General features: G+C 40.2%; 1 protein-coding gene across 4 annotated transcripts in view; it reads right to left on the reverse strand.

Moving 5' to 3' along the window:
- NVL (nuclear VCP like) overlaps positions 1-27,201 on the reverse strand; it is an 82,092-nt gene that overhangs the window by 24,660 nt on the left and 30,231 nt on the right. For 3 of the 4 annotated variants that reach the window (XM_047754988.1, XM_047754990.1, XM_047754989.1), the window contains exons 16-18: positions 23,820-23,882; positions 17,647-17,766; positions 11,060-11,159 (exon numbers count right to left, since the gene is read on the reverse strand). In XM_047754988.1, coding sequence (XP_047610944.1) covers positions 11,060-11,159; positions 17,647-17,766; positions 23,820-23,882 — 283 coding nt within the window. The remainder of the gene's footprint in view (positions 1-11,059; positions 11,160-17,646; positions 17,767-23,819; positions 23,883-27,201) is intronic. The other variant, XR_007131205.1, reaches the window with a different exon arrangement.

Genomic DNA, 27,201 nt, shown 5'->3' on the forward strand with positions numbered 1-27,201 from the left:
AATAAAAATAAATTAGGTCCTCAAACTAAAGAGACTATCAATATGCCCACTGAAAATTATTACAAGATGACACAGCCTTTGTGAAACAGATGTGTCTCCTCTTTTTTATTTTTTTATTTTTTTTGTCTTTTTGCCACTTCTTGAGCTGCTCCTGCGGCATATGGAGGTTCCCAGGCTAGGGGTCAAATCGGAGCTGTAGCCACTGGCCTACGCCAGAGCCACAGCAATGCGGGATCCGAGCCGCATCTGCAACCTACACCACAGCTCATGGCAACGCCAGATCCTTAACCCACTAAGTAAGGCCAGGGATCGAAGCCGCAACCTCATGTTCCTAGTCGGATTCATTAACCACTGAGCCACGACGGGAACTCCTCCTCTTTTTAATTTTTAAAAACTTATTTATTTATTTATTATTTTTTGGCTGCGTTCACAGCATGTGGAAGTTCCTGGGCCAAGGATTGAACCTGAGCCAAGTAGCAATCCAAGCTGCTGCAATGCTGGATTCTTGACATGCTAGGCCACAGGAATTCCGGGTCTCCTCTTATGATTCATTAAACAAATACTTACTGAGTTCTATTATGTACCAGGGTACCTGTATATCAGCAGAAGTAATGCCAAGGCCGACATTAATTTTAAAAGGGCAGTACTTTACCAAAGGGCAAGATATACTAGCCCGACCATGGCACCAAGTCACTGTTCGACTGCTTTCAAGGAGCATTCAACCATGATCCAAGGTCACTGAGGACAGGTAAAGGAACACTGCATTTCACTTGGAATTTAAGTGGCTGAATATGTTACTACAATAAAATCTTTTTGGTAAGTCATCCACTCTTTCATCTGGAATAATTAAGGGCTTACAATGGGTAGGAATCCTGAGCTAGAAGCTATCTCTCAAATATAAGACTGCAGACTTATGCCTTGCCCAGAAGAAGCTTGCACATTCTAATTTATCTACTTGTCCGACTGTGCTATACTTGGAGGACAGAACCTCTTTCTAGATACCGAATTGCTATGCTAGGAGGAAGGAGACACCCACCGAATAGAAGAAAGAGTAATAAGCTAGTGGGGCCATTTGGGTCTCACAACCTACACATGTTGTGCAAGAATGTTTTGAACCCGGCAGACAGAGGATGACGTGGGAATTATTCCTCAAATGAGAACATCCTTTTCAGGAGTTGGTATTTGAAAAGGGGAATGCAAAGATGTGTGTAGGAAAAGTTAAACTTAGGGCATCTGTGGTCGAGATATAATTTGCACATGGAGCTTCATCTCCTGGGGTTGAGCACAGGGAAGTAGTTCATTTCCAGAACAGGGCCTTTGGTATACCTCACATTAGGAGAGGGCTGTAAGAGTTCTTCAGAACGAGAGGTAGAACAGTAAGTGAACAGGGTTTTCGTTTACTTTCTAAAAATCAGCACCTCAAAAATCAGGGGAAAAGCATAAAGACAGAGATGGAAAATAGAAGAAAAAAAATTTAGTAGATCAGTTTAAGAGGTTTAAGTGCTAAGCATACATGTGAAACAAATAAACAAAAAGTCACCTAAAAAGCATCAGAATGATATCCCGCTCTCTCCCCCCTTCTTTGGCTGCCCTTGTGCCATACAGAAGTTCCTGGGCCAGGGATTGAATCTGAGCCATAGCTGTGACCTATGCCACAGCTGTGGCAATGCCAGATCCTAACCCACTGTGCCACAGCAGGAACTCTTACAACTTTTAAAAGAAAAAAAAAAAAAAAAAGCTATACCTATACTCTATGGAAAAAATAATTTTCAACTGAAAACTCTCTATCAAGCCAAGCAACCAATCAATAATGAGAGAAGAATAAAGATATTTTCAAATATATAAGAACTCAAAAAAATGTATCTTCTACATGACCTTCCTTAGGAAAGCCACTGAAAGATAAGCTCTAGCAAAATGAGAGAGTAAACCAAGAGACGGACATAAGAGCAGAAACAGTGCAAAACAAAGGAAAGCAGGAAAGGGAAGTCCTGAAATAAAGCTATTTATACCACAGACCCAGATGGTACCAGTCAGGACTGCAGCAGGAGGATAAGAAGTTCCAGAAGGAATGTCTCAAATAACAAACAAAACATCAAATAGAACTGATATATCATCTAGGTAAATAATACTGACTGTTACATAACATAGCTGATGAAGAATGTGGACACAGAAAACAAAGCAAAAGAAAAAAAATGAGGGTTACTAAATCTAAGAATGAAAGTTATATGAAAAAGGAAACCTAGGAATTCCCTGGTGGCCGAGTGGTTTAGGATCTGGCATTGTCACTGCCGTGGCTTCGGTCACTGCCGTGGCAAGGGTTTGATCCCTGGTCTGGGAACTTCTGCATGCCCCAGCCATGGCCAAAAGAAAAGGAAACCTAACCTAACCATAGTGTTACTCTCCGGTTGGTATCAAGAAATATTTGCATAATCATGGTAATGTAAATGCTGGCTTGTGCTTGAACTAAAGTTGTGATAAACCTGCTTTATACTGGGAGGATGGAGTGGCGAGAACGGATGGTGCGGCAGTGATGGGGTGGGCTGTGTGCGGGAAAAGGGTCAGTGTAAGATAATGAACATGCACCGACCTTAAAAAGAAGTTCATGGGTGGTATGCAAGTGAAAGTGATAAGCCATAGTAGTATGAGCATATTATTTGAAAACATGGAGAAAATACAGAAGAAAAATAGCCCAAGGAATTTACCAGTAGTTGCCTCTGAGTAGAGACGGGGAGAGGGACAAAAAGAATGGCAGTTTTTGTTACAAGCTTTGCAGTGTCATTTGATTTTTTTTTTTTTTTCCCTTTTTTGGCCGCCTCGTGGCATATGGAGTTCCCAGGCCAGGGATCAGATCCAAGCCACAGCTGCAATTGCAGCTGCTATAACGCCAGTTCCTTAACCCACTGTGCCAGGCCAGGGATCGAATCCATATCCCAGCATTCCCAATCCCAATGCGCTCGCTACAGGAGGAACTCCACAGTGTCATTTGATTTTTATTGATATCTCCCTCTATGAATTTTTCTTTTTCATGCCTTTCACTGAGTGGAACCGCCACCTCAAAGCCTGTTATGGCCATTCTCATGGGGAGTTTGCCAATTTACAGGAATCAAGTCACACAAAACAAATACTGCTCAAAACCTGAGACATAACAAAACAAACTCCAGTATGTACAGGTGATTATGGTACAGAATGCAATGGGAGTGAACATGTGCTTTAAAGAACTCTCAAAACTCCAAAAAAAAAAAAAAAACCACAAAACACAAAAACCAAAAACACCACAGTGCAATTTTAGAAAATGGGCAAAGGATACAAAGAGATAATTTGCTGAAGAAGAAGTAAGGATGGCAAAGAAACACATGAAAAGAAATTCTCATCAGCCATCAGAGAAATACAAAATAAAACCATGATGAGGTATCACACTATGCATCTCTTAGAATAGCTAAAATAAAAAATTGTGACAATACACAATACTCGCAGAGGTGCATAGAAACTGGACCTCTCTTAGTATTATTGAAAGAAATTACAGCCACTCAGGAAGAGTCTGAGAATCTCTTTAAAAACTGAACATACACTTATATGAGCCAGCAATCATGCTCCTGGGAATCCATCTCTAAGAAATGAAACCTTGTGTCCACACGAGAATGTATACATAGATGTTCACAGCAGCTTTATTTGTAACAGTCAAAAACTAGGAATGGCTATAATGCTCTCAAGCAAAGGAAGCAACTTGGGATTAATTTCCAAAATAAAACAAATAGCTCATACAGTTCAATATCAGAGAAACAAACAACCCAATCAAAAAATAGGCAGAAGATCTCAACAGACACTTCTCCAAAGAAGACGGAGAAGATGGCAAACAGGCACATGAAAAAAAGCTCAACATCACTAATTATTAGAGAAATGCAAATTAAAACCTTATCTCATACTGATCAGAATGGCCATCATCAAAAAGTCTACAAATATAAGTCCCCCTATGGCGAAGTGGGTTAAGGATTTGGCATTGTCACTGAAGTGGCCCCGGTCACTGCCATCGCATGGCTGTAATCTCTGGCCTGGGGAACTTACACAGGTGCAGGTAAAAAAAGAAAAAAGTTTACAAATAATAAATGCTGGAGAGGGTGTAGAGAAAAAAGATTCTTCCCACATCATTAGTGGGGAATGTAAATTGGTATGAGTATGGAGGTTTCTGAAAAAACTAAAAATGGAGATATCATATGACCCTCCAATCCCACTCCTGGGCATCTCTCTAGAGGAAATCATAATTTGAAAAGATACAGACACCCCACTGTTCACTGCAGCATTACTTCCAATAGCCAAGACATGGAAGCAACCTAAATGTTCATTGAAAGAGGAATGGATAAAGAAGAGGAGATACATACACACAATGGAATATTACTCAGCCATAAAAAAGAATGAAAAATGCCACTTGCAGCAACATGGATGGACCCAGAAATTATCATACTAAGTGAAATCGGCCAGACAAAGACAAATATCATGACAGTGCTTATATGTGGAACCCTACTGTTCATATGTGGAAACCTAAAAAAAAAAAAAAAAAAAAAAAATGAACTTATTTACAAAACAGAAAGAGATTCACAGGGAGTCCCTGTTGTGGTTCAGCAATTCAGGGAGTTAATGAAACCAAAAGCAGTTAATGAAACCAACTTGGATCCATGATAATGCGGTTCAATCCCTGGCCTCGACCAGTGGGTTAAGGATCCAGCATTGCCATGAGCTGTGGTGTAGGCTGCAGACGTGGCTCGGATTTTGTGTTGCCCTGGCTGTGGCGCAGGGCAACAGTTGTGGCTCCAATTCAACCCTTAGCCTGGGAACCTCCATATATCGCAGATGTGGCCCTAAAAAAAAAAAAAAAAAAAAAAAAAAAAAAAGTAAAGAAAAAGAGATTCACAGACATAAAAACCACCTTATGGTTACCAAAGGGTAAAGAGGTGGGGAGAGACAAATTAGGAGTTTGGAATTAACACACATATACTACTATATATAAAACAGATAATCAACAAGGACCTACTACCATAGCACAGGGAACTATTCTCAGTATTTTGTAAAAATCTCTAAGGAAAAAGAACCTGAAAAAGTTTTATGTGTATAAAAGGAATCATTCTTCTGTACACCTGAAACTAACACATTGTAAATCAACTATACTTCGATGAAAAATAAAATAAAATGGGGGAATCGGGGGGTGGAAGAATTGGGAGTTTAGGATTAACAGAGGCAAACTATTACACATAGGATGGATAAACAACAAAGTCCTACTCTATAACACAGAGAACTATATTCAATATCCTAAGATACACCATAATGGAAAAGGATATGAAAAATACACATGGACAACTAAGTCACTTTACTGTACAGTAGAAACGACCACAACACTGTAAATTAACTATACTTCAATAAAACTTAAATAAAATTAAATGAGGGAAAAAAGATAATGCTCCTACGCATAGAATGGTTAAACAAACTAGAACCTGCACACCACAGAGCACTGCTCAATACTGAAAAGGAACAAGCTACTGATACACACAAGAATTTGAATCAATCTCAAGGGCATCAGACTAGGTGAATAAAGCTAATCTACAAGGTCACATTTTGTGTGAAGTCTACTTTCTGGTTTTGATCGCGTCCTCTAGTTATGCAAAATACAACAATTGAGGTAAACGGGGTACAGGAAAATTCTGTTCATTATTTTCTAATTTCTTGTGAATTTATAACTGTTTCAAAATACATAAACAAAAAAAATCACATATTTTATTAAAAAAAAGAAAAATCAGATCACATCACTTCCCCACTCAAAACCCTGCTACTGCTTCCCAACCCAGCAGAATAAAATCCACAGCCCTTACTGTGGCCTAACAGGCCCTGGGCAGCTCTCTGTCACTGTCCCCCTCACCCGTTCCACTCTAGACACACTGGCCTTCTTGCTGGTTCTCTGACACACCAAACTTGTTCTCACCTCAGGGCTTCTGTCCCTGTTGTTGATTCTCTACCAGTAACACCTTCTCCCAGGTCTGTGCATGGTTCAATCCTTCACATCATTTGGGTTCATGCTCACACATCACTTCTTCTGAAGATGCTTTCCTGGACCTTGATATCTGAATTAACATTCCTCTCCCCAAACAATAGTCATTCACCATCCTCTTACCCTGCTTTATTTCTTTGTCTATTATTTACCCCCTGTTCCTCAGCCCCACAGCAGAATATATGCAGGCAAAGAATTTTTCTGAATTGTTAACCTTTCAATTCTCAAAGCTTAGTAGACAAGGGATATAATAAAAGTGCAATAAATTTTTGATGAGCGAAAAATGAAGTCTTTTGAGAGATTAAAGGCAGTAATAATGATATGACTGATCTACAACACTGAACTGAGAGGTTGAATGCACAATTTGCACCACAAAACAAAGAATGTGATCAAAGAAAAATACATATTAATACAGATTAAAGATAACTATGAATTTTTTTACATTCCTACTTCTCTCCTTTTGAATCTGGTCCTCCCCGTCACTGCCCCAGCTAACAGAATTTGTCTATCCTAGGCCTTGCCCTCAAGAGGAATGGTAGCTTCCACCTTCATGTCCAGCTGTCGTGTAAGAAGTGTGCATGCTCAGAGAGCTATGCTAATGGAAGCCAAGTCACAAGGAGAGGCCTTGGAAGATGACAGTGGGATGGGGCAGGGGTTGGATGGAGATGCCAAGGAACACCAAGGCACTAGCCATGTCAGTAGAGAATTCACCTTGGAAAGGGATCCTCTGGCCCTGCCACACCGGGTGGTGGCATGTCATTCAGAGATGAGCCACCTGCACAGGCCCTTCCTGAATTCCTGACTTAAAATTACAAGCAATGCAAAAACAGTGATTTTAAGCCACTAAGTATCACAGTAGTTTGACATGCAGCAATAGCTAACCAGAACATCAGACAAGAAAATTTTCCTTAAAAAGAACCTGTCTTGAAAGAGAAGGACAAATATCATACGATACAAGTTATATGTGGAATCTAAAACATGGCACAAATGAACCTATCTATAACACAAAAACAGATTCACAGACATGGAGAACAGACTTGTGGTTGCCAAAGGGAAGGCAGGAGGGAGTGGGATGGCCAGGGAGTTTGGGGTTAATAAATGCAGACTATGACACTTTCAATGAATAGATAGGCATTGCTGTCATGGCTCAGTGGGTTAAGAACCCAACAGTGTCTGTGAGGATGCAGGTTCATCCCTGGCCTTGCTCAGTAGGTTAAAGATGTGGTACTGCCATAAGCTGCAGTGCAGGTGCAGCCTTAAAAAGAAGGAAAAAAAAAAGAATGGCTAGACAATAAGTCCTACTGTATAGTACAGGGAACTATATCCAATCTCCTGGGGATAGACTATGATGGAAAATAATATACATTAAGAAAGAAGCTGTATATACATACATATGTATATATACACACACATATATGTGAGTTACTTTGCTGTACAGCAGAAATTGGCACAACATTGTTAATTAACTGTACTTAATAAAAAAGAATGTCTTGATTTTTTGGCTTTATACTGGCTGTTAAACAAGAACATGTTTTCCTTGTTTAACTGGTAGCTGCATAAAGGAATTAGGAATAAAAGATGGTTTTTCTTTTTTTTGAATGTTTTGTATTTGAACCTTAATAAAACTTAACATGCAAAAAAAAAAAAAGAGGGGGAGAGTTCCTTAAACCTGAGCAAAAAACAAGTTATAAATAATCACACTAGAATGTCACAGGAGAGTATACAATGGAAGAGATCTGATGAGTAAGCATCAATATAAAAGATCTAGAACATCTATTTATTAAAATTTTATTTTATTGAAGTATAGCTGATTTACAATGTTGTGTTAACGTCTGCACAGCAGTGATTCAGTTGAACATATATTCTTTCTCATATTCTTTTCCATTATGGTTTATTATGGGATACTGAATACAGTTCCCTGTGCTATAGAGTAGGACCCTTTGTTTATCCATTCTGTACATAAGAGTTTGCATCTGCTAATCCCAAACTCTCAAGCCCTCCCTCCCTCACCCTTGGCAACCGCAAGTCTGTTCTCTGCATATGTGGGTCTGTTAGAAAATCTGTTTTTATTTCTTTTTAGATTATATTTTATTTAGTTAGTTATTTTTGGCCACACCCACAGCATGCTGAAGTTCCCAGGCCAGGAATCAAACCTGTGCCACAGCAGTGACAATGCTGGATCCTTCACTCACTGCACCACTAGGGAATTCCCAGAATACCTATTTTTAAATTTACACGAAGCATCAATGCAATGGACTTTGTTATGGGGAGAAAGGGATGGGTGAGGTACAGTGGAGAGGAAGACAATATTCGAGGACACAGGAAAGAACAAAACAGAAGCACCAACACGATGATGCATCTGGTCGTTCACTGGCTAAACTCAACACAGACTACTATGGTCAGTTCTGGGTTTTACACCTAAGGAGAATCTGGAGAATCACAAAGAATTCAAAGACAGGAGTTCCCGTTGTGGCGCAGTGGTTAACGAATCTGACTAGGAACCATGAGGTTGTGGGTTCGATCCCTGGCTTTGCTCAGTGGGTTAAGGATCTGGCGTTGCTGTGAGCTGTGGTGTAGGTTGCAGATGCGGCTCGGATCCCGTGTTGCTGTGGCTCTGGCGAGGTGGCGGCTACAACTCTGATTGGACCCCTAGCCTGGGAACCTCCATATGCCGTGGGAGTGGCCCTAGAAAAGGAAAAAGACAAAAAAAAAAAAGAATTCAAAGACAAATAAAGAGATCAGAGGGAAAAAATCCCATGAGGAAAGGAGATGTGCCTGAACCAGTTTTGAAGGAAGGGATATAAATAAAACCTAGTAACACTGAAGGACCTATTATTTTCTAATCCACAGAGTTTAAAGTAAGAGTGCTTAAAACAAACATGAAAAATGGTGAGAGCAGTTAATGATAGGCTATTACAGCAGACTGTCTTCTTGAAATCTGACAGAAAAGATATGCAGCTGCTGAGGAAAGGTAGGATGTGACTCTGCCCAAATATGAGAAACTTTCAAGGCTTCTTCTAGGATGACTCTGTGATTTTACGACTTAATGACTACTCTTAATGACTACTATGCTAATACTGAAAGTGCTCATGACAGTGGTAATAATTACTAAACAGCTACTTGCCACACACCACAGCAGATGCATTACCACCATCACTTAAGCTTTGTGACAATACTGCCTATTAGGTATTATTATCTTCATTTTATACGTGAAGAAATACTTGTCAGCAAAATGAAGTAATATTTGCCCTGGGTTGATGTAGTAACGAATACATTTGGTCTTTGCCCAATTCCTGAGTGACAAGAGTCTTTGTTACGCTAATGAGATAACTCAAGGTTGACCCCCAAGATAACCTCAGGATGGGGCTGGCTTATCAGAAAGCCTAACCTCTGATTAGAGGGGTGGAATGTGGAGCCAGACTTTTGGGAAAGCAGGGCGGGGGTGCAGACTGAGTTCAAACACATGGCCAATGAGTCAGTCAAGTCTGGATGTACAGTGACTTCCCAGGAAAAGCTCTGGACACTGAAGCTTGCGAGAGACTTCTGGTTGATTAAGCAGGAGGTAATGTGGCCTGACTGTGGAAAGAGGGCATGGGCATTCCCTCTGAGACCCGCCCTAAGTGCACCTTCAGAATAAACTGGGATCATAAGTATAGTGCTTTTCTGCATTCTGGTAATCATTCTAGCAAATTACTGAACCTGAGAGGGGTCATGGGAACGCCCAGGTTTGGAGCAGGCTGGTCAGAAGTATGTGTGTTCTGGAGACACCACTCGCAGTTGCCATGTGAAGTGGGGCAGTACTGCAGACGGATGATTCCTTAACCTACAGGCTCTGACACGAACTCCAGGCACTTAGTGTCCTAACTGAATTACAACCTGCTCAAGTTGGGACAGACCAGCTGGGGTGGAAAGCGAACAGTCAGTAAGATACCGAATTACTACAACCAACACTCAAATCCAGTTCTGTCTAATTCAAAGAGAGTATTTCTAGTTCAAAGAGTATTTCTAGTCAAAGCATATACCATTAACACCCTTCAGTTTTTCACTTTCAAATGAAATGGTATACAATTCATGAAGGTTTTAGTATCTATATTAAAGTATAAGAAATGAAAAACTATATCAGCTTGACAACGAATAAATCCATTTAGGCAACTAAAGTCCCATATCATTGTTAGGAGACATAGTTAACAAAAATATCAATGCAGGAGCAGCTTAAGAGAGTGGCTCACATGGGTGGCAAAGAATTAAACAACACGAAGAGAATTTAGGAGCCTGAAGATAAAGTCACCTTCAGTGCTTTTGAAGCTTTGAGTCTTCTAAATCCTTCACAGAGTGCTTAAGCTTTTTAACAATTTAAAAAAATAGTTAAACGCAGGTATATAGACATGCTTCTAGCATAAAATCTTAAAAACCTATCTTCAACCTTAAGATACAGTGAAGAAGAGTCTGGTTCTTATTTCCTATAAACTTGAGAGAAACCATAGGACATAAATTCTGTTAACACTTTGTGGTCAAAATGTTACAAGGATTCTCAGACAACAAGACAAATTACTGCCTAGATTCTGACAACGACCTCACAGAATCTACGCAGTAATACTGTTTTTCACTATAGCTTACATAACAGCTTTTTAAGGTTTTATTTCAATTTATGAACCAAAAAGGGAATTCCCAAACTTAAGCTTTCCTCACTAAGATATATGTAATTATATTGTTTGTAAACATTCAAAGCTTTTAGACTCATTTGTTTTCTTTTCTTTTTTTTCTTTTGAGGGCTGCACCTGTGGCACATGGACGTTCCCAGGCCAGGTGTTGAATCAGAGCTGCAGCTGCCGGCCTACCCCACAGCCACAGCAACATGGGATCCAAGCCTTGTCTGCGACCCACACCACAGCTCACGGCAACGCTGGATCCTTAACCCATCGAGCGAGGCCCGGGATCCAATCCCCATCCTCATGAGTACTAGCCGGGTCCTTAATCACTGAGCCACAATGGGGAACTCCTCATTTGTTTTCTATTCTTTCTTACCTGGTCTGTTAGTGGCTGCCATAATGAAAACCTGCTGGCGTGTTTCCAGACCATCCATCTCTGTAAGTAACTGATTCACCACTCGGACACTAGCCCCTGACTAAAAACAAATAAATACAGCTCCATCAGTTCCCAGTAAAAAGAAAGATACATCACCATTTTTTCCCCATACAAAATAATACATTTGCTAACTTGAATAAAAGCTTTTACCAAAAGGTAGAACAACTACCATTCCCTGAGGAGTCACTATACCTAAGCCCTGTGCAAAACGTGTTCTTATGTGCTTCCCCAGCAAGCCTGCATCATCCACAATTCAGATGAAGAAACCGAGCTAAGAGGCTATTTGTCCAGGGTCTCAAAGCTAGATAAGGGTAAAGATGAAATTCAAACTTAGGCCTAGCTGATCCAAAGTCTTATGCCTCTGAATTATTCAAAGATCTAAGAGCCACAATGAGTTTCCTTTTGAGCAAATTCAAACTCAGCTTTCAAGTGCCAGATCTTTCAGCTAGGAAACGGAGGCCTTTTCTCTTTTCCCTGAAGAATGCAGTACAAAGTTGAGCTGCCTCGGGGCAACATCTAAAACAACAGCTTAGGAAATTGGTGAACAGAGGGGTATTTAGCCCTTAAATACAGAAATTTAAAAAATACACAATGGAGGAAACGAGATAAGTGCTGCTGTTTCTTTTTGTCATTCATTGTCTCTGTTCACATAAATTTTATGTACAGAGAGTCGGTATTGAGTTTTAACACAATGCTAACTCCCAAAAAAAATTGGGAGCATCTTATTATTCCTCCTTGGATACATAATACTAATGGTTAGGAGATTAACAGATTTATAATCCATATTAAAACAAATAAAGTATTACTGGGTAAAAAAACAAAAATATGATAATTTGTCCTACCTGAGCAAGCCAAAAACCCCAGAATCAATTTAGGAAAAGGTTAGTAGCCTTTGCTATATTAAAATTATAATAAAAAATTAAAGATAAGTGATGAAACTGGGGAAAATAGCATCAACACACATAATTGGAAAATAGACATATAAAAAGCTTTTTTAAATTTAAAAACGGGGGGGATGTTTCATTTTTAGGGTACATGCTATTGAAGTGAGTACAGAAAAAGATTTCAGCAGCAAAGGGTCAGCAACATGAATACTAAAATTTTAGATCATCTTTCGCCAATAAAATTAAGAAAAATAAGAGTTCCTGTCATGGCACAGTGGTTAACGAATCCGACTAGGTATCATGAAGTTGCAGGTTTGATCCCTGGGTTTGATCAGTGGGTTAAGGATCTGGCGTTGCCATGAGCCGTGGTGTAGGTCGAAGACGTGGCTCAGATCCCATGTTTCTGTGGCTCTGGTGTAGGCTAGTGGCTACAACTCCGATTAGACCCCTAGCCCGGGAACTTCCATATCCGAGGGAAGCGGCCCTAGAAAAAGCAAAAAGACAACAAAATAAAATAAAGACAGGTATTACCCATCTAACAAAGGTCTAAGACATGGCTATTTTTACACAATGCTGTTGGCAGGTGTTATGTCACTGCTAGTTTTTGTTAAGAATGACTTAGTATCAGCTTTCAAAATATAACAGGTAAACATCTTCTACCCTGAAATTCCATTTCCATAACACACATTCCCACATGTGTACAAAAACATGTGATACAAATGTTCAATACAGTTGAGTTTGTAAGAGAAACAACTGGAAAAACATAAATGTCCAAAGCTAGGGAATTATTGAATTAATTCTTCTCTATCTAGGCTGTGGAATATTTATGCAATAGTTAAAAAATAAGTCATCAAGTACACGGGAAAAGTGTCAAGATAGAAAGACTACATTTATATAAAAAAGTTGAAATCATACACGGTTTTAAGCTTATAGAAGAAGTTCTAGAGTAAGCAGGAAGTCTTGACAACTGGACCTGATCTTAGGCGACTTTTCCTGAATCCCTAAAGTGTCAGGCATAAAACAACGATTCACGAGAGGTAAGACGATGGAGTAAAAGGACCTTGAGCTCACCTCTTCTCACAAGCACACCAACATCACAACCAACTGCTGAGCAACCATTGGAACTTAATGAAAAAGATATTCTACATCCAAAGACATAAAAGAAGAAAGTCAACAATTCAGTGGGAGGGACACACAATATAATCAAATCTCATACCACCCGGGTGGGAAACTCGAAACTGGAGAACAATTATATCACAGAAAGTCTCCCACAGGAGTGAGAGTTCTGAGCCGCGTGTCAGGCTCCCAAGCCCAGGGGTCTGGCATCAGGAGAAGGAGTCCCCAGAGCATTTGGCTTTGAAGGCCAGTGGGGTTTAAGCACAGGAGCTCCACAGGACTGGAGTAAACAGAGACTCCACTCTTGGAGGGGGCACACAAGGTCATGCGTGCACCAAGAGCCAGCGAAAAAGCAGTGACTTCATAAGAGCCTGGGCCAGACCTACCTGTTCGTCTTGGAGAGTCTCCTGGGGAGCCAAGGGGTGGCTACAGCTCACTGTGGGGATGAGGACACTGGCACCAGAGGTACCAAGGAATATTATCTGCGTGAGATTTCCTGGTGGCCAACATTTGGAAACAAGAACTGGGCTACCAATAGCCTGTAGGCTCCAGTGCTGGGAAACCTCAGGCCAAAACAACCATCAGGGCGGGAACACAGCCCCACCCATCAGCCAACACGCTGCTTAAAGATTTCCTGAGCCCAGAGCCACCTGTAGACTCATCCCTTGATAGAGCCCTGCCCACCAGAGGACCAAGACCAAGTTCTATGGACCAACGGTCAGGCACCGGCCCCTCCCACCAAGAAGCCTGCACACCAGGGGCCAGACACCAGAAGGAAGCATATGACAAACTGGCAGCCTATAGAACTGAGAGTGCAAACACAGACCAGAATCTACCCTGGGTCCAGTTAGTCTGGACTCTGGGTAATGAGAGGGGGGTGTACTGCTGGGACACACAGGAATCCCCTGCACAGGGCCACTTCTTCAAGGTCCAGAAGCCTTCTACATAATCTTCTATATGCAGAGAAATACGAGTGGAAATCTGGACAAAAATGAGACAGCAGAGGATTATGTTCCAGATGAAGGAACACGACAAAACCCCAGAACATGGGTATGGAGATAGGCCATCTGCTTGAGAAAGAGCTCAGAGTAATGGTGGTGTAGATGATCCAAGAACTTGGGGAAAGAATGGATGCACAAACTCTAAAGGACGTTCCTAACAAAGATTTAGAAAATATAAAGAACAGCCAAATGGAGGTGAAGAATACAGTAACTGGATCGGAAAACCACACTAGAAGGAATCAACAACAGAGTTAAGTGAGGGAGAACACCTAAGTGAGGTGGAAGACAAAGTGGTGGGAAGCACTGGCACGGAACAGACTAAAGAAAACAGAACGAAAAAAATTGTAGGCCAATATCACTGATGGACACAGATGCTAAAATCCTCCACAAAATACTAGCAAACAGAAGCCAACAATCCATTAAAAGGATCATATGCCATGATCAAGTGGGATTTATTCCAGGGATGCAAGGATTTTTCAATATCTGCAAACCCATCAGTGTGATACACCACATTGACAAACTGAAGAATAAAAACCGCATGATCATCTCAATAGAGGCAGAAAAAGCTTTTATTAAAATTCAACATCCATTTATGTTAAAAAGTCTCCAGAAAGTGGGCAGAGAGGGAACATACCTCAACATAACAAAGGTCATATATAACAAACCCCAAAGCTAGCATCATATTCAATGGTGAAAAGCTGAAAGCATTTCCTCTAAGATCAGGAACAAGAAAAAGATGCCCACTCTTGCCACTTTTATTCAGCATAGTTCTGGAATTCCTAGGCATGGCAATCAGAGAAAAAGAAATAAAAGGAATCCAAGCTGGAAAAGAAGAAGTAAAACCGTTGCTGTTTGCAGATGACATGATACTATACATAGGAAATCCTAAAGATGCTACCAGAAAACTACCAGAACTCATCAATGAATTTGGTAAAACTACAGGATACAAAATTAATACCCAGAAATCTGTTGCATTTCTATACACTAACAACAAAAGACCAGAAAGAGAAACTAAGTAAACACTCTCATTTACCATTGTAGAGAAAAGAGTAAAATACCTAGGAATAAACCTACCTAAGGAGGCAAAAGACCTATATTCTGAAAACTCTAAGACACTGATGAAAGTCTACAAATAACAAATGCTGCAGAGGGTATGGAAAGAAGGGTGCCCTCCTTCACTGTTGGGGAATGTAAATTGGTACAACCACTACGGAAAACAGTATGGAGGCTCCTCAGAAAAGAACTACCATATGATCCAGCAATCCCACTCTGGGCATATATCTGGACAAAACCATATCTTAAAGACACATGTACCCGTATGTTCACTGAAACACTTTTCACAATAGCTAAGACATGGAAACAACCTGAATGTCCATCAACAGATGAGTGGATTAAGAAGATGGAGGACCTGTACACTATGGAATACTACTCAGACATAAAAAAGAACATAATAATACCATCTGCAGCAACATGGATGGAATTAGAGATTCTCATACTAAATGAACTAAGTCAGAAAGAGATATCACTTATATGTGGATTTTAAATACGGCACAAATGAACCTATCTACAAAACAGAAGCAGACTCACAGACTTAGAGAACAGATCTGTGGTTGCCAAGGGGGAGGGGGAGGAAATGAAATGGGTGGGGAGTTTGGTGTTGGTAGATGCAAACTATTACATGCAGAATGGATAAGTAATGAGGTCCTACTGTACAGTATAGGAAACTATGTCCAATCTCTTGGCAAACAACATGATGGAAGACAGTATGAGAAAAAGAATGTATATATATGTATGACTGGGTCACTATGCTGTACAGCAAAAATTGACATAACACTGTAAAGCAATTTTACTTTAATAAAAAATACAAACAAACAAAAATTATGTTGGTGAGGCATTCCCTTGTGGCACAGTGGGTTAAGTATCTGGCACTGGCACTGCAGGAGCCTGAATCACTGCTGTGATATGGGTTTAATCCCTGGCCTGGGAACTTCCAAAAAAAAAAAAAAAGGCATTGATGAAAGAAATCAAAGATGACACAAACAGATGGAAAGATAAGATAAACCATTGTTCTTGGACTAGTAGACTCAATACTGTCAATGACTATACTATCCAAGGCAATATACAGATTCAATGAAATCCCTATCAAACCACCATTAGTATTATTCACAGAATTAGAACTAAAAATTTTAAGATTTGTATGGAAACACAATACTCTGAACAGCCAAAGCAATCCTAAGAAAGAAAAATGGAGGTGGAGGAATCAGGCTCCCTGACTTCAGACTATACTACAAAGCTATAGTCATCAAAACTGCACCCTATTGGTACAACAAGAGAAATATAGATCAATGGAATAGGACAGACAGCCCAGAAATAAACCCACACACCTATGGTCAATTAATCTATGACAAAGGAAGCAAGAATATACAGTCTCTTCAAAAAGTGGTGCTGGGAAAACTGCCAAAGAATAAAATTAGAACACTGTCTAACACCATACACACACAAAAAAACTCAAAGTGGATTAAAGATCTAAATATAAGACTGGATACTATAAACTCTCTCACATATACTGCAGGAATATCTTCCCAGATCTACCTCCTAGAGTAATGAAAATAGAAACAAAAATAAACAAATGGGATCTAATAAAACTTAAAAGCAAAGGAAACCATATACCAAATGAAAAGATAACCTAAAGAATGAGAAAAAAATACTTGCAAGTTATACAACCAACAAGGGATTAATCTCCAAAATATACAAACAGCTCATAGGAATTAAAAAAATAAATAAATAAAAAATTTTTAAAAAAAGCTAATAAAAAACAGAAGGAGTTCCCACCGTGGTTCAGAGGAAACGAATCTGACTAGTATTCATGAAGGTGCAGGTTCAATCCCTGCCCTTGCTCAGTGGGTTAAGGATCCAGCGCTGCCGTGAACTGTGGTGTAGGTTGCAGACGTGGCTCGGATCCTGAGTTGCTGTGGCTGTGGTTTAGGCTGACAGCTACAGCTCTGATTTGGCCCCTAGCCTGGGAACCTCCATATGCTGCAGGTGCGGCCCTGAAAAAGACAAAAAGACCAAGAAAAGAAAAGAAAAGAAAAGGAAAGAAAGAAAGAAAGGTAAATCAAACTACAGTAAGGTATCACCTCTCACTGGTTAGAATAGCCATCATCAAGAAGTCTACAAATAATAAATACTACAGAGGGAGTCAAGAAAAAAAAAGGAACTCTCCTAGACTGCTGGTGGGAATGGAAATTGGTACATCCACTATGGAAATACAACTCATTTGTGGGAATGGGATATGTGCAAACTAGTAATATGCATAAAAACAAAAATACAAAGGCTAATAGAAATACAGTTGTTAGCCCTAGGTCCCAATTTTAAATTCCTTAGGTTTCTTCACTTAAAAAGAGTCTCAGTGTTCTCAAGGAATGACTTTATGAGAACCATGTGAACTTTCCATAACTTTCCAAGAATCTAGTTTATGGTGTGCAAAAAAAAAAAAATCTGTATCTCACTAAACTGTGATACCTACCTCTCTGACTGATCTTCTTGGGCATAAGGCATCCACTTCATCAAAGAATATCACACAGGGCGCCGAGTTCTTGGCTCGTTGAAAAACCTGCCGCACGGCACGCTCACTCTCACCAACATACTAACAGTAAACAGAAAGGAAGTAAAATGTAGAGACAATTCAACTTTGGAGTTTGGGCCTAATTACAGAAAAACTGGTTTTAAATGACATTAATATGTCAGAGTCTAAAAAGATTACGTTATTTAACCATTTTGACCTATAAAAACAACCAATTACATATGGTTCAATGTAATAAAATTAGCTATTATTTAAGTTTCTTATAAATTTTCTCACTTATAAAATGAAGACTTAAATGGCATATGAGGTTTCCTCTACGGCAAAAAAATCCTACAATCTTACTGTATTTTAGAACTGATCAAAGCTTTATGCATATAAAATACTCCAACAGTAATTTCCATTAATTCAACAGTATTTTAAATGCAAACAAGGAGTTCCCGTCGTGGCGCAGTGGTTAACGAATCCGACTAGGAACCATGAGGTTGCGGGTTCGATCCCTGACCTTGCTCAGTGGGTTAACGATCCGGCGTTGCCGTGAGCTGTGGTGTAGGTCGCAGACGCGGCTCGGATCCCGCGTTGCTGTGGCTCTGGCATAGGCCGGTGGCTGCAGCTCCGATTGGACCCCTAGCCTGGGAATCTCCATATGCCGTGGGAGCGGGCCCAAGAAATTGCAAAAAGACCAAAAAAATAAATAAATAAATAAATGCAAACAAGGCAATTTACTGTCTACTGTCATGTCTACACAAGTCATCTTGCTAAAAAAAAGAAAGACCACATAGAGACCACACAGGATCAGAAGAGGCTAACTGGGCCAGCGGGGCATCCAACAGGTTTCATAATACATACTGTATGTTAAAATCAAAATACAAAGCAATTCACAAGCAGCTATACCATTAAGACTAATTAATATAAAAAGTTATATGCAGGAGTTCCCACTGTGGCATGGTGGGTTAAGAATCCAACTGGGTTAGGCTGCTGTGGAGGCACAGGTTCAATCCCTGGCCCAGCACAGTGGGTTGAAGGATCTACTGTTGCTGTAGCTGCAGCTCAAATTCAATCCCTGGCCCGGGACCTTCCATATGCCACGGGTGTGACCATTTAAAAAAAAAAGTTATATATAAAAATACAGTTTCACTTTTAGCTAGCACAGGAAATTATTCTTTTAAATAAATATCAAACTAGTTAAGAAAAGCTTTTTTCTTGTAATAATACTGCTAGATAAGACAGCATGTGAAAACATCTTTATAGTGCCAATTACATCGTAAGGTCTCTTTTATGTTATTTTATGACTATATGGCTATAATAAAGTATTTAGGGCACAGAATACATCACAGATGACAGTGATCAAAATATTTTTATTTTCTATTTGATCAGAACTTCTGTCCCTATCTGTCCTGTACTTCTTTGTGCTTTTGCTTATTCTGCTTCCCTCACTTGAACTGCTTTTCCAACCCACTGCCAAACAGTTCTTACATTCTAAAAGATCTCCATTCATCTTTCTCCACATCGCCCTCTCGTCTTTGCTCTTAGAGCACTTTCTAGTATTACAACTTTTGAGCTATTCTACCTTTTCCATCACATCATAAAGTCCTTGGAAAGCATAAGTCACAACCATTTCAATGTTTCTCTGATCATAACATCTTGCAGATACAGGAGACCAATTTGCTTTCCTGAAGCAAAATATTCAGTAGATATCTTTAAAGAAAAGAAATCAGTGGAGTTCCCGCTGTGGCTCAGTGGTTAACGAATCCGACTAGGAACCATGAGGTTGCGAGTTTGATCTCTGCCCTTGATCAGTGGGTTAAGGATCTGGCGTTGCCATGAGCTGTGGTGTAGGTTGCAGACTCGGCTCGGATCCCACGTTGCTGTGGCCCTGCTGTAGGCTGGCAGCTACAGCTCCGATTGGACCCCTAGCCTGGGAACCTCCATATGCCAGGGGAGTGGCCCAAGAAGTGGCAAAAAGACAAAAAAAGAAAAGATATCAGTGGGTTGGGAGAGACAGTTTCAAATAAGGATATAAGAAAACAAACCAGAGAGCTGGCAAAGGGACATAGCCAACCAAAATGACTATATAAAAGGAAATTTTATTTAGGGTAAGGTAAACCTACCCTAAATTAAAAGGTAAAAGTTTCAAAGGATTGATTAAAATCAATCTTAGGAAAGCCAACAGTGACTAAAATTTAAAAAAACAAAATCCCACTATTTTGGCCTTTAAGAAATGTTTCAAATAAGGATCCTGTGTTTATTATTTCTAATTCGTTGTCATTCAGTTTTCAACCATTATAATCTGGCTTTTGCAAAGGCAATTACTGAAAATATTCTCCCTAAAGTCACTAATGACCTCTTACTTACCAAACCAAAAGCCCTACTTTCAGTTTCTCCTATACTGCTTGGTTATATTCACATGTGGAAGAAATTATCTTCCCTTGGTTTTAAGCCTCAGAAGAAAGCCTTGGGTGTCCTCCACCCGGGGACCAGTTTCCTTTGCTAGCTTTTCCTTCCTTGGCCTGTAACTGTTAGTGTCTTTAAAAGTTTTGTCAGTGGCCATCTTAGTATACTCATCCTGGAGTTCCCTGGTGGCTCAGTGAGTTAAGGATCTGGCACTGCCACTGCTGTGACTCTGGTTACTGCAGTGATGCAGGTTCGATCCCTGGCCCAGGAATTTCCATATGTTACACAGGCGCAGCCAAACACACACAACACACACGTGCACACGCACAAGCGTGCGTGTGCACACACACTCTCTCTCTCTCTCTCTCACACACACATACTCTCTCTCTCTCTCTCTCTCTCCTCGCCTCTCTCATCCTAGCAGACCTTATCCATTACCAAGGTCTCAGGTACCATTTAGATGATACTAACTCCCAAATCTCTTCAGAGCCATAGATTCACATTTTCTACTGTCTGGCAAGTGTGAGCACCTCCAAATGGCTCTTTATTTTTTTGTCTTTACAGGGCCACACCAGCGGTATATGGAGGTTCCCAGGCTAGGGCTCGAATTAGAACTGTAGCCACTGGCCTACGCCGCAGCTACAGCAATGCCAGATCCGAGGCTCACCTGCGACCTACACCACAGCTCATGGCAACGCTGGATCCTTAACCCACTGATCAAGGCCAGGAGTCAAACCTTCGTCCTCATGGATACTAGTAGGATTCATTTCCCGCTGAGCCACAACGGGAACTCCCTCCATTTAAAAATAGAGTAAAGTTTCAGATTTAACTCCATCTTTAAATCTAAAATATCCTAGAGCAAAATCATTTTCTAACCCCAAGATGTCAAGCTACCTCATTAGATCACCTAATCTCTCTGAGTCACTCTGGACTTTCCCACAGAGCTCTTCTCACTGCTACCACTAAAAAACAAATCAAATGACAGTGAGACAAAATCCCACCCATCAGACTGGCAAAAATGTAAGTAACTTTCATTCATTGCTGGTAAAACTCAATATCAACCACTTTGGGGAAAAAGTGGGCAATATTTACTATTTTTGAAAGTGCACATTCTACATAAGATACAATACAGCAAGTCTACTTCTGAGTAGGGAGAAAATATCTCATAAATATGCATAAGGTTTTATGTATGCAGTGTTCAACCTAAATATCTATGTATAAAAAACTTAAAAAGTGTGGCTATATTTATTCAATGGGATATTATACAGAAAATTAATACCTACAGATAAATATATCAACAAATATTAAAAATATAATGTTCACCAAAAATACCAATAAAATCAAGTTACCAAAGAATACAATCATTTACAGAAAGTGGCACTTTTTTTGTTTTACTATTTATAAAAAGTTCCAAGCATATAATGAAATTGGACATAACAGTATAACGAACCCCAAATATACACATTACTCGGCTTCACTATTATCAACTCAATTCATAACTAACTTTACCTCATCTATACCCTGTCTACTTTTCTTTCTCCTTCTTATTTTGAAGGAGAGCCCAGACATCATAATTTTATTTGTAAATCACTATCTCTAAAAGATAATGGCTTTGGAGTTCCCATCATGGCACTGGGGAAATGAATCTGACTAGGAACCATGAGGTTGCGGGCTGCATCCCTGGCCTGGCTCAGTGGGTTAAGGATCCAGCATTGCCGTGAGCTGTGGTGTAGGTTTCAGATGTGGCTCAGTTCTGGCGTTGCTGTGGCCCTGGCGTAGGCTGCTGGCAACAGCTCTGATTCGAGCCCTAGCCTGGGAACTTCCATATGCCGAGGGTGCAGCCCTAAAAAGACAAAAGACAAAAAAAACAAATAAATAAAAATAAAAGATAATGGTTTTAACATAACCACATCATTATCATACTTAAAAGTTTCCCCCCTTTTTTCCTTTTTTTGGCTGCGCCTGTAGCATACAAAAGTTCCTGGGCCAGGGATCAAACCCACAGCACAGCAGTGACCCGAGCCACTGCAGTGACAATGCCAGATCCTCAACTGCTAGGCCACCAAGGAACTCCAAAAGTTATTCTTTTAATATAAAATATTCAAATTTCCAACATTCTCATAAACTTATTTTCTGAACCATGTATAGATAATACTATACATTATTTACATGTAAATACATATATAGCAAACATAGAAAGAAGTGCATAGAATTAATAAACACCAAATTCGGGATTATGGTAAATTCTATGGGAAAGAGAATGAAGGGCACGATTAGGGAAGGTTTGCAGGGGCTTCAAGTATGTTTTGTTTTTTTTTTTAAGCTGGGTGTTAAGATACATGGGAGGGGTCTTTAATATACTTGACAATATATTTCATAATAAAATTTTTTAAATATTACACTCTTAAAAAATGTTAGCTCCCTGAAGTCCTAAAGGTAACATTCCAACTCAGGGCCCTGCACTGTTTGGCTATTATTTCTTTTTCAGCTCCCCCACCCCCACCACCTTCAGGGCTTATTTTGAACACTTCCTGCACTAGAAAGTCAAAACGACATGTAAGAAAAGTAAAGACAAAGCATAAATCCTTATTTTAGGAGGAAAGTAATATATTTAACAGTTAACATAAAAAATGGAAGGGGGATAAGTTTAAAAAGCCTTTTAAAACAAATAACACCACTTTCATTTCTTCTTTGAATATAACAGGATGGCATTTTTACTTTTCATAAGGATGAAGAGGAAATAAATTTGGGGGAGAGAGGGGTGAACTGGGGGTTTGGGACGGAAATGTTCTAAAATTAGATTGTGATGATGACTGTGCAGTTATAAATGTAATAAAAATTCAGTGACTTATTTTAAAGAAAGAAAACTGAAGTCTATTAAATTTGAGATATAAACTGCTTAAATGGAGAAAGAAGTTATTATACAGTACTTCAAAAATTTCTCTCCCCCAAAGTATTTTTATTAATCCTTAACTCATTTAAGCTACACAATAACAGGACAAGGAAAGCAGATCAGGAGTCAGACAACCCCGATTCAAATCTCAGCTCTACTATCCCCAAGCTGTCATACGTAGGCAAAGTTAGACGACCCCTCCAAACTTGTTTCCTTGTCTGTGAATCATAGGAAACAATAACTTGTATCTTACAGGGTTGTTGAAGAATAATATATGTAAAGTGCTTGACAAATTCAAAGTTAAAACTTTAAAATGTTGCTTATTTTGATTATTTTCATCTTCGAGTTTGGTGAGAAAACTTGGGCTCAGAGGTTAACAGACTTATAAGAAATATTTATACCCACTAAAGAGTATAGCGGAGCAAAGCTCAATCTCTTCACTCCTACAGCAGTGATTCCACCAAAATACCATGACTGTTTCAACCACGTGAGGATCCTGTAATTTGAATGACCATAACTTTTCCTAATAAAAAATAAAATATTGGGAGTTCCCATCGTGGCTCAGTGGTTAACGAACCCAATTAGTAACCAGGAGAGTTCAATCCCTGGCCTCCATCAGTGGGTTAAGGATCCAGTGTTGCCATGAGCTGTGGTCGAAGACACAGCTCGGATCTGGTGTTGCTGTGGCTGTGGTGTAGGCCAGCAGCTACAGCTCTGATTCAACCCCTAGCCTGGGAACCTCCATATGCCGCAGGTGCAGCCCTAAAAAGACAAAAAGACAATATAAATAAATTAATTAAATTAAATAATGGCTAATGCCATGACAACTTACCATATTTAGTAATTCGGGGCCCTTGACAGATATAAAATTTAACCCAGACTCATTTGCAACAGCCTAGTAAGAGAAAACAAAGACACAAATAAGGCAAATACACAATAAAATCACAATAATCTGTGATAATGCAAGGACTTTTTGTGGTGTATACTCTGTTTTCCCCTTCTAGCTGCTTCTTTCCTACTGGAAGGGGAGGAGACAAGTGGGAAAAGGAAAAATGGATAAAAGAAAATTGAGGAGTTCCCGTCGTGGCGCAGTGGTTAACGAATCCGACTAGGAATCATGAGGTTGCGGGTTCGGTCCCTGCCCTTGCTCAGTGGGTTAACGATCCGGCGTTGCCGTGAGCTGTGGTGTAGGTTGCAGACGCGGCTCGGATCCCGCGTTGCTGTGGCTCTGGCGTAGGCTGGCAGCTACAGCTCCGATTCGACCCCTAGCCTGGGAACCTCCATATGCCGCGGGAGCGGCCCAAGAAATAGCAACAACAACAACAACAACAACAACAAAAGACAAAAGACAAAAGACAAAAAAAACAGAAAAAACAAAAAAAAAAGAAAATTGAAGGAAGAAAATGTTAAGATTTTCTACAAATGACTCAGACTAGAAATCAGATGGAAAGACATGAAACATTTATGTAAATGTTTTGTTTACATAAACATGGCCCATGTAAGTACATTTGTAGCCCTAGCTTAGAATCTTAGTGAAACCATAATCCCCGTATAAACAAATGCCCCACCCAATGAAAATAACCGTTCATTACTCATTTATAAACCAAAATTCAAATGCATCAGTATCAGTCTTTACAGACTATTTTTTTTAAATAAATAAAGATAAAACTACATGGCTCAAAGTTAAAGAGAGTAACAAAGGAGAAATATGTGGTTATATGTTTAGATGAATCCAAAAATTATATTCGGAATGTGGAGATGAAACTGAATAAAATCACCCCAAACTTCAAAATGATCAGGAAATAGAGTTCTTTCCTATTCTTAGAACCTGCTATCTGAACTCAAGGTCTATGTTGAACCCACTTCTCAGCATCTCCATTTAGATCTTACAAAGATTTCAAACCTATCATGTCCAAAGCAGGTCTTCTGAATCTTTCCCAACTCTCTCCAAAACCCACACCCCAAATTATTTTCCTCTCCATCCCAACAAACAGATACACTTTCCAGGCCAAAACCATGGTGTCTCCCTTGATCTCTTGTCTTGGCAGGTCATCCAATCCATCTGCAAGTTCTATCAACTCTAATGCAGAAACGCAGATGAGAATGACACTTCCTACTTCTTCACGATACCACCACCCTCATCCAGAGCAGCTTTGTCTGGACATGCACAAAACCCAAATCAAAGCAAAGCCAAAACAACTCTGACTTCCTTCACGCTGCTTTCCTTCAACCCATTCTCCACATAACTGTCAAAGAACGCTCAAAAATGTACACGAGGGAGGTCCCACCGCGGCTCTGTGGAAACGAATCCGACTAGTATCCATGAGGACTCAGGTTTGACCCTTCGCCTCACTCAGTGGGTTAAGGATCTGGCCTTGCTGCGGCTGTGGTGTAGGCCAGAGGCTACAGCTCTCATTTGACCCCTAGCCTGGGAACCTCCATATGCCAAGGGTGAGGCCCCAAAAAGAAAAAAAAAAAAGTATCATTTTGTTGTGGTTCTCATTTATCTTCAAGTACAATCTGAAATATTCACCATGGTTTGCAAGTCTATATTTTGGGACAAGACAGTTTCTTAGTCTAGCCACTGGTTCTTTCTCTGGTTCTCAGACTCACCAAAGCCCTTCCCACTTTAGAGATTGTTCAACTGCTGGTCCCTCTATCTGGAAGGCTCCTCCCTTTCTTTCCCTGCTTCTTCAGGTGGCTAGCTGGTCCTTCAGGATGCTGTTACATATCATCATCCCTTGAATACCATACCTAAAACAGCCACAAAAGTTTGCTTATTCCATCCTAACTTAACCGAAACTGCTTTGTTTACTGCCTGCTTCTTTCAGACAGACAAATTCCACTACAGTAGGTGTCTTGTTCATTAGTCTATCCCTAGCACCTCAAGAAAACTCCTAGCAAAGAGTAAGTAGCTCAGTAAATATTTGCTGGACAAATGAATGCAGGCACGCTCTGGCACGCACGAGGTGGCTCAACGTGTAGCTTATCCACATCTGGCGATCTCTGGGTTTCCTGCTGCTGCTTTCTTACCATCCTATCTCTCAAACTCTGAGCAAAGGAGAGTCAGGATACATATCTAATAAAGTATGACTCATCTGCTTTAGGTTTGCAACATCCACGTACCAGATAACTAAGGTGTATTAACCCATTAAAATGCCCAATAGTTTCTGAAATTACAAGAAATCTTCTTGTCTTCTAAATGAACTACGGTGAACATATTTAATTTTTTCATGGACATCATCATGAATCTTATCCTCATGTTAGGAGCCATTTGCTTCCATACAATATAGTTCCAGATGACCAAATGATTTTTACTATTTTCTTTCCAGTTTCCTTATTAGTCATCAATTTTCAGTATGTTGGCTCCAACAGTATGTTGGCTTTTTCTTTTTTTTTTTTTAAGCCTTTTGCCTTTTGCCTTTTCTGGGGCTGCTACTATGGCACATGGAGGTTCCCAGGCCAGGAGTCTAATTGGAGCTGTAGCCGCCGGCCTACACCAGAGCCACAGCAACACAGGATCCGAGCCAAGTCTGCAACCTACACCACAGCTCACGGCAACGCCGGATCGTTAACCCACTGAGCAAGGTCAGGGATCGAACCCACAACCTCATGGTTCCCAGTGGGATTCCTTAACCACTGAGCCACGATGGGAACTCCACGTTGGCCTTTATTTGATGCTATCTATATACTTACTATGTGCTAGGGTTCAGAAATTTTTCATTATGTTATTGTTATCATCAGTAAACAAAACACTCCAAAATCTTAATTTTTTTTTTTTTTGGCTTTTTGCCATTTCTTTGGGCCGCTCCCGCAGCATATGGAGGTTCCCAGGCTAGGGGTCTAATCGGAGCTGTAGCCACCAGCCTACACCAGAGCCACAGCAACGCGGGATCCAAGCCACGTCTGCAACCTACACCGCAGCTGACGGCAACGCTGGATCTTTAACCCACTGAGCAAGGGCAGGGACCGAACCCGCAACCTCATGGTTCCTAGTTGGATTCGTTAACCACTGCGCCACGATGGGAACTCCCAAAATCTTAATTTTATATCCAAGTCTATGTTGCCAGGTTCTGACTGAGAAGAGGTTCTATAACTTTATTCCACTAACACTTTGCTTCTACCATTCAAGGACATTTTCTATTCTAGATTCTCCGGCACACAGTTATCTATCTCTTGGAGAACCTAACAAAAGTGGTGAACTCCCTCGCTGG

This window comes from Phacochoerus africanus, chromosome 12 (assembly GCF_016906955.1).
Source record: "Phacochoerus africanus isolate WHEZ1 chromosome 12, ROS_Pafr_v1, whole genome shotgun sequence".
NCBI lineage: Eukaryota > Metazoa > Chordata > Mammalia > Artiodactyla > Suidae > Phacochoerus > Phacochoerus africanus.